This window comes from Dermacentor silvarum, chromosome 5 (assembly GCF_013339745.2).
Source record: "Dermacentor silvarum isolate Dsil-2018 chromosome 5, BIME_Dsil_1.4, whole genome shotgun sequence".
Lineage (NCBI taxonomy): Eukaryota > Metazoa > Arthropoda > Arachnida > Ixodida > Ixodidae > Dermacentor > Dermacentor silvarum.
This window is the reverse complement of record NC_051158.1, coordinates 113,638,957-113,651,858: the sequence shown is the minus strand read 5'-3', so window position 1 is coordinate 113,651,858 and position 12,902 is coordinate 113,638,957. Positions and strand designations below refer to the sequence as shown.

At 47.0% G+C, this 12,902-nt stretch overlaps 1 protein-coding gene across 1 annotated transcript in view; it reads left to right on the top strand.

Moving 5' to 3' along the window:
* Positions 1 to 12,234, top strand: part of LOC119454345 (probable ATP-dependent RNA helicase DDX17) — a 14,111-nt gene extending 1,877 nt beyond the window's left edge. Inside the window, 10 exon segments of the mRNA XM_037716300.1 lie at positions 1,119 to 1,416; positions 1,419 to 1,582; positions 3,174 to 3,315; positions 3,724 to 4,057; positions 4,932 to 4,977; positions 5,841 to 5,905; positions 6,115 to 6,176; positions 6,270 to 6,329; positions 9,743 to 9,991; positions 11,254 to 12,234. Of these exon segments, the coding sequence (XP_037572228.1) occupies positions 1,119 to 1,416; positions 1,419 to 1,582; positions 3,174 to 3,315; positions 3,724 to 4,057; positions 4,932 to 4,977; positions 5,841 to 5,905; positions 6,115 to 6,176; positions 6,270 to 6,329; positions 9,743 to 9,991; positions 11,254 to 11,420 (1,587 nt within the window). The 3' untranslated portion in view covers positions 11,421 to 12,234.
* Positions 12,235 to 12,902: the final 668 nt, after the last annotated feature.

Genomic DNA, 12,902 nt, shown 5'->3' with positions numbered 1-12,902 from the left:
GGCAGTATCACAGAACACTGTTGTAAAATAGTATTAGGACGATCATTGCCAGATTACGGCAGCGTGTTAAACTTGGTACAGGGGAAGACACTCGTAATTGTAGATAATACTTGGGAAAGCCATCCGTAATTGTAATCTGATCACCGTGCTCTGCTAGTTTAGCAATCACTGTACACGAGCCAGCTTTCATCTCGCTATAACAATGGGTGTGCACTGCCCACACAGTCATTAGAATGTAGCTGTGACAGTAATCAGTGCCTTATACCTACAATCTTGCTTTTGCTGTCAAATCGTGGACTTCTGGTCAATTGAGGTTGAGAGCTCGTTGGAAACTATTGTGCTAAATGACCACAAGATAGTTCGCTAAGCATTAAAAATTGTCATGTGTGCGACAATGAGACAATGGCAAATGTAGTAAACCTGTAGATCAAAACATGCATGTCAAAATTAATGACTTGCAGCTTGGTTGAATATTATGGCATTTGGAGGAAGCCTTGGTATGTGACATGTCCTCCAGTAATTTAAACTACGTAAGCAATGCGTAGTACTAAGTCTGCATGGGGGATGAACTTGGGCAATAATGAGTCCTGTTGAGTTGCAATGTAGTTTAGAGATTTTTGTGGTCTCTAAACTTTCAGGGCTTGGATGCGCTATTTCAACATGCAGACCTTTAGTTCACTGTAGTCTCTGAAAAATCCTTGAATGGAAGCGAAAAAGCTTGGGCAAATTTCATGAATTGCTAAAAGTTCCTTCATTTTCAGTTAAGCTTAATCAACTGTTTTGATATAGTGGCCACAATTTTCACGTAATCTAAAGGTTGAGCCAGGGCTTGCCAACCTGGTCAAGCAAGCTTAATGCAGTGTGGCAATTACAGTTGGCCTTTAATGTTTTTAGAAGCTGTACTCAAAGCAAATGCTCGTGCATAATTTAGTAGAAGTGGTTCTTGAAGCGGTCAAAATTTGAAAGGCAGTGCGTCTGAAACGAGTGGCTGTGATCTCGAAACAATTTCCTGCTAACCATTCTCTGCCATTCAGAATTTACCTTCACGTGTGGCACTTATGTGTATGAGATTTAGAGTAGAAAGCTTACTTTTCGTTTTCACGTGGCACCCGCAGTAGGGACTTTGGGAGCACTGGGGAGGCGGCGACAGGCGTGGCGGCTCGGGCAGCTACCGCAACAGCCAGCCCGGCGGCAACCTGCGCAAGCCGGACTGGGACCGCATTCAGCTGCAGCCCTTCCAGAAGAACTTCTACCAGGAGCACCCGAACACGGCCAACCGGTCACCCGCGGAAGTGGACGCATATCGGCAGGCCAACGAGATCACAGTCAAGGGTCGGGAAGTGCACAAGCCCATCCTGCACTTCGAGGAGGGCAACTTCCCCGACTACATCATGAAGGCCATCCACGCCCAGAACTACACACGCCGACCTGCATCCAAGCCCAGGGGTGGCCCATCGCTCTCAGCGGCAAGGACTTTGTGGGCATCGCCCAGACGGGTTCGGGCAAGACGCTCGGCTACATCCTTCCCGCCATTGTGCACATCAACCACCAGCCGTACCTGCAGCGAGGAGACGGCCCCATTGTGAGTGCGCCTTGTCTTGGCTACGTTCTTTCCTTGGCTCGGTCGGCCTCAAGGGCCCTGAATTAGTAGCCGCAAGTGTACGATGGTAGTTGTGGAGCGCAGCTTTTGCTGTTGGCAGCAGCTGCAGTTTAGTATCTTGTTCATTATCAGTTCCTGACATTGCCGTAGTTCAACCCCGTTATGGTGCCTAGTGGAAGACTGCACTGTTTGTAGTTGTGCATAAGCTTTTCTCTTTAATTTTATGTTAGTAACCTGAAGGCTTAAGTTTTAAGAAACCAGGCAAATAGCTAGTTACAAATCCGCTTAATAAGCTGTGTCAGGCAAATAGCTAGTTACAAATCCGCTTAATAAGCTGTGTGTTTGTTGAGGGGTCAATTGTAGGGCAGTAAGGTAACTGAACATTTGCAGATCCATATGCTATTGCTTTGTGACGGGATGGTAGGAAATTTGATGCAGCAACCTTTGTTGGCAATAGTTGCAGTGTCAGCACTTCGGTTTAAGCAAAGAAGTGTGAAAACTGACTATTTGCATTCTTCTCCAGTAAATAGCACATCGGGGATGAGTATGTGGTAGAAGTAAATGAGTGTGGCCATTATTGTGACGAGTAACTCGCTGCATAACCAAACTTTTCAGTGTTTAGCCTTGAGAGGTCGCACGCTCAGGCGTCACTCTAATGAGTGGTTATGGAAATGGAGGCGAGCCCTCCTGAGCAGCTGGGAGACTTGGCTGCTTTCGAGTGGAACACGTGCCTCTGTAGGCTGCCTCGTGACAGTGAAACGTATCCTGGCGCTGACCTGGCAGCGGAGTGTCAGATGCCAGTGTTGTAAAAGGGCACGAACAACTGGAATGGATAGCTTTAGGATATCGACTCTGGGCGGCCGATTGCCAGCCTTCACATAAGCTGGATAATTCATGGAAGTGTGTGAACCTGACAGCCTAGCATGTCTGAAGGCTGGAAGGTGGTCGATATGGCTAGTGTTGCTGCTGTGCTGCAGTCAAGGGCATGATGAGGCCAGTAGCGTGGCTATGGCTCTGTGCTGCAAAACATTAGGTTGTGGGTTTAATTCTCGTCTATCGAAGTTGCAGTTCAGTTCGAGAATGGTCAGCATGCTTGTTCACCTAAATTTACCGTGTCCCAGCTAACGTTAGCTAATCCTTAAAAAAATGAACTGGTAGAGAATGTGGTTATGAAACCTATATGGTGTACAGTTGTCTGTCCTCTTATGGGCTGTCCCAGCTAACGTTAACCAATTAGTACACAAAAATTAGGAGCAGAAGAGGACAGATGACCAAGTATATGCTTACCCAGGCATTTTTCATTTATTAAAGCTTGGCTTAGGTTAGCTGGGGGCACCCTGTGGATATAAACACTAAGTTCTAGGGGGTAAAAAATCCGGAGCGCTGCACCACAGCTTCTATAGACCGCAGGTGTTGCTCTTGCGATATTGAACCTTGTCGGTCAGTTGAGTTCTCTGCTTTGCTGTGTTTTTATGAGCACAAACTGCTTGTAACTTAACTGCAATTTGGTTGCCAGCAAAGCAGTATTGGTACGTCTGATATCTGATGACTTGCTTTTTCTTTGTGTGTGCAGGCTCTGGTTCTTGCGCCAACACGTGAGCTCGCCCAGCAGATACAGCAGGTTTCCTCCGACTTCGGAAAGTTCTCGCGAGTGCGCAGCACTTGCGTCTTCGGCGGTGCGCCGAAGGGACCCCAGCTTAGGGATATTGAACGAGGTGAGTGACCGAATGGATCACGTTGCAGCAAAGAGTTAACAGTGGACACCTTTGAGGCACCTAAACGTTAAGGCCTAATGAACGTAGTGAAGCGCCGTTTTGTCTTGGCTTCTAGAACTCGGGAATTGGCAGTTTTCTTGGTGGCAGTTTTCTTGAAAAACCAAATGATACTGTAGATAACCGGTATAGCAAATTAATAAGAGTGCACTTGTATTAGTCTTCCAGTATTTCACTGTGTTGCCGCACCTTTCTTTTACCAACATTCAGCTTGTCGGTAAACTTCAAGGTATGATTTTAGTGTTTGTGCTAAGAAAACACTCATTAAAATGCCGTGGTTGCCAAACAAGTTCTATGCAGTTGTCCTTTGTGCTAGTTCAGTTTGACAGCAGTGTTCTATTCAATCCGCAGGGGTTGAGATCTGCATCGCCACGCCTGGCCGCCTTATTGACTTCCTGGAGGCAGGCAAAATAAACCTTCGGCGGTGCACGTACCTTGTTCTGGACGAGGCCGACCGCATGTTGGACATGGGCTTCGAGCCTCAGATCCGCAAGATCATAGAGCAGATTCGTCCCGACTGCCAGACCCTCATGTGGAGCGCCACCTGGCCTAAGGAGGTCCGCTCCTTGGCTGAGGACTTCCTCAAGGACTACATCCAGATCAACATCGGTGCGCTGCAGCTGTGTGCTAACCACCGCATCCTGCAGATCATCGACGTCTGCCAGGAGACCGAGAAAGAGGACAAGTGAGTGCAGACTTCTTTCCTGGTCCTAGCTGCGCAAACCTAAGCTGTTAGCTTGTGTATTCATAGAAGTGCATAGACTCTATAGAGTGTAGAACGGCGGTCAAAGGCTGTGAAGCTTCACCTTGGTATTGGCTGATGGGCGTCATTGAGCCTGCTGTAATTGAGCGGTTGTAGTAGGTCATTCAGATCCAAGAGTTTCAGGGTTGATAATTTTGTAGATAGTACAAGGTGGTCTGTCTAGTAACTGTCTTTATAAAGAATTGTGGAGGGCGAGTCGTGAACCCGGCTGCAGCACAAGGAGGGCGTATCACCTCGCATTGTGTAGCGCTCTACCATCTCTAAGCAGCAGGGCGACGCTCGTGATGTTTGCACAGGCTAGGTGGATGCCACTTTTGGGTCACCAGGAGAGCTTCCTTTACAGTTATCCCAGTACAATAGGCTTATTGTGTTGCCTAATCAATCCAAAGTGTTACTGAGTTATGTGTGGCGGGAGTGTTTTTGCTTGATAGCTGCTTTTATTTTATTTTGTCATATACATGCGGGCTGTTAGCAAAATTTTCTTCGTTCAAGCAGCCTGTTTGAGATAGCACGCCGAAACAGCAGGTTGTTGAGCCACCGCAGTTTACGAGGTCATGTTGGCCTGTCACATCTTCCTCGTGGCAGAGCTGTCAAAGCCTCGTTACAGACACACCAGGCCTCTCGCTCACTGGGGCCACTGTGACAAATGCCTTCAGTTGTAGGGGGCCCTGGGACATTTGAGTGTTTAGGGCAATGTTTGCACTCAAAATTTTGGCCCTAAGCGCATCTCAGTGGGGAGAAAGGGTCGGTACATGGCTGTGCTAAGCACTAACATGGCACTAACTTGTGGTTCCAGGCTCATGAAACTGCACCAGGAAATTCTCAATGAAAAGGAGAACAAGGTGAGATTCCACTCTGTGTAGTTTTGCAGTTTTCTTGCATGTGGGGTTAGCCTTCGAGTACGCTGATCTGCCTTACAATCCGCTAACTAGTACTCATTTGTGAAAAGCTTCAGCACAAAAAATGCCTTTGTTAATCTGATATTCGGTAATATTGGCAATCAAATTTGTGTAGATACTTTTATTATAACAAATAGTTACAAACTTTGACCTTCTTTGATTAAGACCTTAAAATACCTGGAAAATGTTTATCTTCTAATTGTGCAAAACAAAATAAGCCTAATCAACGAAAGGAAACTTTGCGGGAACTATTTCAGCAACAAAGGGTAAAAGCCAGGCAGAAAAATGGAAGTGGGCTTCACCCTAAGCCAAGTATGGCACAGACAGCTGTCTTTGTATGCGAAGTATAGGTGTAGTCTTGCGTCGGTTTGTCTCCTATCAGAAGAATGAGAGTTGCATGCCCAACTTTTTCTTCATTATCCTGTGTTCCTGCTGTAAACCAAGAAAGGATGTTTTCTGCCTGTCATTCAGTGTTGGCTAAAAGCATTTAGCCAGGAACTTCGTACCTGATACCAAAACTCTGCACGGAAAAAAAAAAGTAATTTTCTGGTATGTTGCCGCCAGGCAACACTAGTTCATAATAAAGGGCAAATGTTTCGCACGATCTACGCTGCTAATCCTCCCGTTTTAGGACTGGGTAGGCTGTGAAATCTTAGGGTAGATACTGCCATGTTCAGGAATTGAAAGGAATAAAATGCATAAACTCCCCAGCACTAGTGAAGGAAGTGCATGCAGATCAAATAGATTTTGTGTGTGTGTGTGTGGGTGTACACTGTGCTGGAGTGACACTTGTCTTTTCTTCACAGACCATTGTATTTGCGGAAACAAAGCGGAAAGTTGACGACCTGACCAGGAAGATGCGCCGCTACGGGTGAGTAACTGCTGCTGCTTTGCAGAGCCTTGCTGGGATGCAGAGTCTGCTTTTAGCCGACAGTTAAAAGTTTTCTTAGCAGCCATAGCCTTGCGCCATGCTGTCTCAGTAATGAATAGTTACACGCTTGACCAATTTAACATAAAATTGTGACCCTGCACGCTATTTCGATTGAAGCAGTTGCTTACTGGTAACGCTTTGCTACACAGCTGGCCTGCCATCTGCATCCACGGTGACAAGACGCAGCAGGAGCGTGACTGGGTGCTCAATGGTGGGTTTTGCTCCTCGTTTGGGATTCTTTCACGCTGTGTTGCATTTTCGCCTGTCCGAAAAGCTGACGTGGTGTTGTAATGAAAACTTGCAGAGTTCCGGTCTGGAAGGGCTCCCATCCTGGTTGCGACTGATGTGGCTGCGCGGGGTCTCGGTGAGTGAAGCTACCTTCAGTCTTCAATGGAAGATGGGCTCTGGGGTGGTTTTGTTCAATTACTTTGGAGAAAAGGCGGGCTGCTGCTGTTCAAAGTGGATGCTTTGTGCCAGCAGCTTCGGGGGATAAGCAGAGAAGTTTTTCTATATTTAGCATATGCTCTTTTAATGTATGTGCATCAGGCAATTGTTAGTGCGAGCTTTTATGTCGATTGAGGCTATGATTTAGACCTTGATTTAGTTCAGCATTTTAGAAGGGATGTACCTACGACGTGGTTAGTGCATTTCCCTCAGTCAGGGTAACTAGGATACTCTGTATTTGGCCTTAATGCAGACAAGCTTTTCCATAGACATTTTTAATCTTAATCTTGATATTTCTTTTTTTAAGTGATCAACCAATATTTAGTACTTGATTGCACACAGGCTATTTGCTAATAGACATTCCTAATCCTAATGTTAGTATTTCACTTTGTACTTGATATAAACTGCAATATTTAATGTAAGCAGGCATTCACCCATGTTATTGGCCCCGAGGTAAATTGTACAACAAGCTATCGGATATGTTTCACTACAGCATACGCTATGTAAGCTCTGTGTGCAGTTGCTTGAAATGTGAAAGGCAACACACAGGTTTGTCAGTGTTTTCGGGTAGTCGTGGCTAACCCAATCTTGCTCTAGTGGGCATCTCGAAGCAGCAGGTGACGTGGAATTCGCTCGTTGCAGCTAACCTTGCGTTAGCGGCTGAAGCAGCAGTTGTGCGACCAATGCTGGGGACAAGCGTCCCACTGGCCGACAGTCGTTATCGGGGAATACTTTTGCACCGTCTAAACAAGTCGAATCATGCCTATGTGCACCCGTTCGCATTTCATGCAACTGCACGTGGCAGGAGTGGAGTTTGTGGCAGGCCCGACTTTTTGTGCTGGAGCACAACTGTCAGACGAGGCTCTAGATATCGCAGGTGCACATGTCGTCTACGCTTTGGAAGGGAACAGTGGTGGATGTGTGGGTCTGCGGGGATGGACTTTGGGAGACCAGACGCTGACTGACGTGTCCTGGTTTTTCCTTCTTTTCCAGAGGCACTTGTGTGGGCCCCAGGTTGTCCATACGCAGTGCCTCGCTTTGCACTGGGCGGGCCTCCCTGAGCCACATGAAAACGCTTAAAAGGACGGTGGCTTCCATTGAAGGCCCGGCGGGCGCAAATGATTTCTCTCGGACGGGGAGCGTAACTTGCACGAGGCGCGTGCCTCGTATGCAGCTGGATGCATCTCTATGCCCCTAAGTAGCAGCAGCACTTTTCAAATTTGGCACAGATTGCTCCGATTGGTCAGCTGGAGCAGCAGCGCACTTCTCTAAATTCAACATGAATTGCTCTGATAGGCTGCAGCTGGACTATAACTACGAAAATGACTTGTAGTGACGGAGGGAATTGGAATTCAGTTGGACCCGGAGCTAGATTGCGGGTGTGCTTTGGGCCACCCTTTAGACGAGGCAGAAAGGAACAATGAGCATTTGACGCAATTGGCTTTTAAGGTGCATGGCACAACAGCAAAACAACGCGCGGAGGCCGCCGTGGCAGAGTGAGTGGTGCGGCAACAGGGGACGGCCTCAGCTGCCGCCGGCTTTCTAACGGAAGGCGGCGCAAACGAGAAAAAAAAGTAATGGCCGCTGACGGGTGGCCGTGCGCGGAGAAGGGCGCCCTCCTTGCTGTGGCGGCGTCCTGTCTTCCGAAGTGTGCGCACGCACGCCGCCAACCCACCCCCCCTGGCCGACGACTCTTGAAGGCCACGGCATGGCCCTGTCTCTCTCGCAAGGCGGCTGCAGGTAAATTTTAGTGCGCAAACACTTCTCTTTCTTGCATACGTATTTCTTTTACATCTATCTCTACACCCTCTATTTCCCGTACCCCTGTTTTGCGGGGCCGCACGCTGCCTAGCTTTCGTTTCTCGCTCGGCACAGGTTGATGTCTAGCCAGGGCTAGGATGAGGGTAGCCTGTGTTTGGAGCATGCAACTCCTTGCCTGCTCGTCAGCTGATGTGCGACTGTAGACCTCTGTCGGAAGGGCACAAGTATCAAAGTTAATGGACTATGCTGTATACGCTTTGGGTTTCTCGGACTATTGGCTCTGCACTCACTGGGGGGTTTGGTTTAGTGGAGGATTTCAGTTGCAAGGATGCTTCTTGGCCTTTTGATGTTGCGGGGGTTCCATTGCTAGGTATTCTGCGCTACGCTTTATAGCGGGGACTCTGCTTGGCTTTGCACGTAGGCATGTGCATTCTGCTTTTTTTTTTTTAAAGCTGGCTGCATCTCGAGGTTTTGGGGCGCACTGCAGGCTTAGTAGCTGCACTTGCATGCCATCGGCGTACTGATGTGGGGTTTGTCATTTGTGGCAGCTAAAACTTGGACGGCTTTTTAATGTGCAGCCATCGTGGTGCTTGCACCGGCATTTCCCAAACAGCCGTGGCTAATTATGGAACTGGGAAGTGTCTAGCATGCACAAGTAAAATGTAGTAGCGGGTAAAAAAGCTCCATCCAGCATAAATAGCCTAAAGTATTACTTCACGAGGCACACTACCAACTGCTCAAGAGCGTGTAGCACACTTGCAGTTACACGTGAAATTATACTTGTAAACTGCGCAGCTTCCTGCATACCTGACCTTGCTTCAAGCAGCTTGTTAGGGAATAGCAGTTAATCTGTGCTGTACTGTGTAACTGTCTAAATGAGCTTGTCAGCTGCGGTTAATGGTCCCGTTATGGACTACATTCTTGCTGTGGTTCTTGATTATGGTAAAAAATGGCAAATTCTGAACAGTTGCATGAGCATTGCATGCACCCCTAGGTCTATCCTCGCAACGGGTGCACTGTGCCTGTGTGACAGGCGCATGGACAGACTAGTTGCAGCGCACTTTCACACGATTGAGAGCAGACAAAATGGTGCATTCGCCGCACAAGAAAAAACTTTCAGCTACAGTCGAACCAGGAAGCAGGTTACAGACGGAATGCTATGATATGCATGATATGGTGAAAGTGAGCAGTAAGAGTAAGTTTTGGAGCAATGCATTGATCTTGTTCACCAATTATGCAGCATGCATTTGGAACTGCACAGCTGTTTGGGGAATGCTGGCAGTGTTACCACTGAGCTGCATATACTGCATAAGAACATAGGCATGAAGCATACTACTAACTTGCTAAACCTTGCACCAGTCGCACCGAAAGTTACTATTGCAGGGTAGTAGGCGTTTCATGTATATCTTTCGTGATAGGTAAAACAGGACTCGTTACCTTTCGTGATATGACAGGACACGCCGAATTCATGTGCGATTTCATAAATAGTAAGGAAAGCTCGCTGTTTTCCAGCATTTCAAGTCTGGAGTTTATTGCCTTTCATTAATCCGTTTGGGTGGGGCTGGCTCACAGATGTGGATGACGTGCGGTTTGTGATCAACTATGACTACCCCAACTGCTCGGAGGACTACATCCACCGGATTGGCCGGACGGCGCGTTCCAACAAGACTGGCACCGCCTACACCTTCTTCACTCCCAACAACAGCCGGCAGGCGAAGGAGCTCATCTCAGTCCTGCAGGAGGCCAACCAGGTCGTGAACCCCAAGCTCTACGAGATCGCCAACAACCCCCGCGCCGGAGGCGGATGGGGCGGCCGTGGAAGTGAGTGTCACAGTCTCTGCAGCGATAGCTATGGGTAGCGTCAGCCAGCCAGAATAGAACGGCAGTGGAAGGCTCCTCCATTGTCCATCTCTTCGTAGCAATTTGTGTTATGACATTGAACTCTCAATAAGGGAGGGTTCATAGAAGGATCGGTAGTTGCACAGTGGCCAGCCCACACTAGTCTCAAAGCATGCTGCCAGTTTTAGCGAAAGGTCAACTGCAGCAAAATTTCTCTGTGGCTAAATTTGTTACAAGTAATATACAGGGGGTCCCATGTAACATGTGCCAAAATATAAAAATACAGGAAAGCCACATAGCTGGACAGAAACAAGCTAATGTTAGCTGTTGCTTTGCAAGTCTGACTTTTTTTTTTTTGTAAGAAATTCGTGCGGCACTTTTGGGTGTTTTGTGGGCTTTCTTTAACGCTTACTATGCACAGACCTGAATTAGCAAGAGTGTGACAGTGAACTGACATTAAATGGGCATGACAGCTTTGGCACATGATTTAAACTTCATCCTTCGTGTTCTTTCTGCCACATAATTGCAAATTAAGGGCCGTTTCCTGTCAATCCATTTCATTATCCCTTCTTTCATTTCCTTTTTGACACTGAGTGGCTGATCTCGGCGGCGATGACATGTGAACCATTGAGGAAACATGAAAATAATGGATAACTGAATGGATTGATAACAGGGCTCAAAGTTTGAAGTGTCTCCAATCTTTCGTACCGTATTTCTTCGAATGTAAGGAGAGGTTTCTCCCCAGAATTTTTAGCCTAGGACGTCGCGTCCCGTTGTATACGCAAATTTTGCCTTTAGGTGTGGCTTTATGGCAGCACGCTTTATGGTGCCATGAAGCCACATATGAAATTTGTGCTGCCGTAAAGCAACACCTAAAGGCAAAACTCTCATATAACCTGCACTCCTCATGTTGAAGCTCCTTTCCCCCCTTATTTCATGGGTCACCATTTTGCATTTTGACTGTTATAAATTCAGTATTTTAGGCAATCCCCACCATGTCTCGATAATCTGTCGGCTACTCTGTATCGCTTTATAATAACTCAGGTTAGCTTTGTTGGGTTCCCCCAATTGCCTTACAATCATGACCACCTTTTAATCGAATAAGCACGGTGTTTCCTTAGTGCTCATTTTTGGTAGAACTGCATTGACAGTGCGCTTTGTTCCCGTTCTTCATTCCAGGCCGCTGGCGTTCAGGTGGCGGCGGAAGCTCGTGGAGGTAACTTCTGTTCCATTCTTCATTCCAGGCCGCTGGCGCACGGGGGGCGGCGGCGGCAGCTCGTGGAGGAACTCTGGTGGCTCAAGCAACACACACACACACTTTGCCAGCGGCGCCAACAGCGTATCTCTCGGCTCTCGAGACAACCAGATGAACGGCTACGGCCAACAACAGAACAGCTACTACTCTGTCTAGGACACATTTCTCTGGCCCCCACACTCCATAGGGCGTCAACAAATTGCTAGGTTTTTTCTCATTTTCAACTGCGTTTCCACCAGCACCAAGAAGATGCTTTCCCAGCCACACACACACACACACCATCCTCCTGGGGTTGTGGGAGGGATTTGAGGGCTGGTCCATTAACTGTTACTGGTGTTACTTTTTCGTTGCACCTGCTTTCAGTGACTTAAGTGTTCCTGTTTCATGCCGCAGCCTATGCCTTTTGTTCTCTGAAATTATCGTTTTTTTTTTTTTTCATTGTGATATTTGGAAAGCATGGAGTCTTACGTTTATTTTTGTGTACTCTCTCTGCATTCCCTCTGCAAGTTGTTTTACGTGTTAATGAAAATATTTTTTTTAAGTTATTGTCGTTCATCTTTGTATTTCAAAGCTGATATCTCGGGAACAAGTGTTATTTTTTTTTTCCTGGGTTTCCTAAAGCCCTATTGTCATGTTTTTTTTTGACATCTCATTGCCTTGGCTGTTCGTCTGTGCAAATGGTATTGCGGAGGCTTTGTGTATGAGCATTGTGTTGTTCCAAATTTTTTTTTTTCCTCAAGAAGTCTTGTCAAAAATGAGGGCACATGGCCGTTATTTATGTGAACCTGCCGATCATGTTCGATTGTTTTTGGGGGACCTGCCAGTTTCGACGGCTCGTGATAAGTGCGAATGAGACAGCTGGAGCTCATACCATCACAGCTACCAGCGTCTTTGTGGAGGCTCAAAAGTCAAGATCTGGAGCTTCTGTTAAAAGTTGAAAATATTGGAGACAAATAAATGCTGATAAAAGGACACTTGTGTGTTGATATTCTGGGCAAATTCTTTTTCATGGCGTGGTGGGCTTTTTTTTTACCACTGGACTTGACAAAGGCATTTCATTGGGGCTGTAGTTGCACTGCGGTGCCTGTATCAGCCGTGGAAATGTTAAATGAGACTTGCATTTAATAGAACAGTGACTCAACATGGTGATTTAAGGCTTTGCGAAACTAAAAAGGCAAGCTGTGTCGTTGCTTTTTCTCGCACTTGTACGGGAGCCGGTTTTATGCTCGGCTGTGCTTGTTTGACCTGGAACTTTCACCACCGATACTTGGTAAGAATTCAAAGTGCGATTCATTCTGACACTACTGTAAGGTGTTGGCTAGTTTCCAGCTTTGCTTAAGTTAAACATTGGCTTAAAGGGAAACTGAACAGGTTTTCAGGTTTTAGATTTCTAAAAAGTGAAGTTTTTCTGAAGCGCAGACACTTGAAATCCCCGGTACGAAGTTTTGTTTTTTGATCATACAAGTAGCGGCGGCGTAAAGAATTAAATTCATAGCTATGCTCTGCCCACCACGGCTCGCGGCGGCGGAAGGGGAAAGCTAGCGGAAATGACGTCAATATAGGGGTCCCGGGCGCCCGCGCGGAAATCGTGTGCAAGTTTTGCGCGTCAGTCATGTATCCGTGGCCTTTACCGCAAAT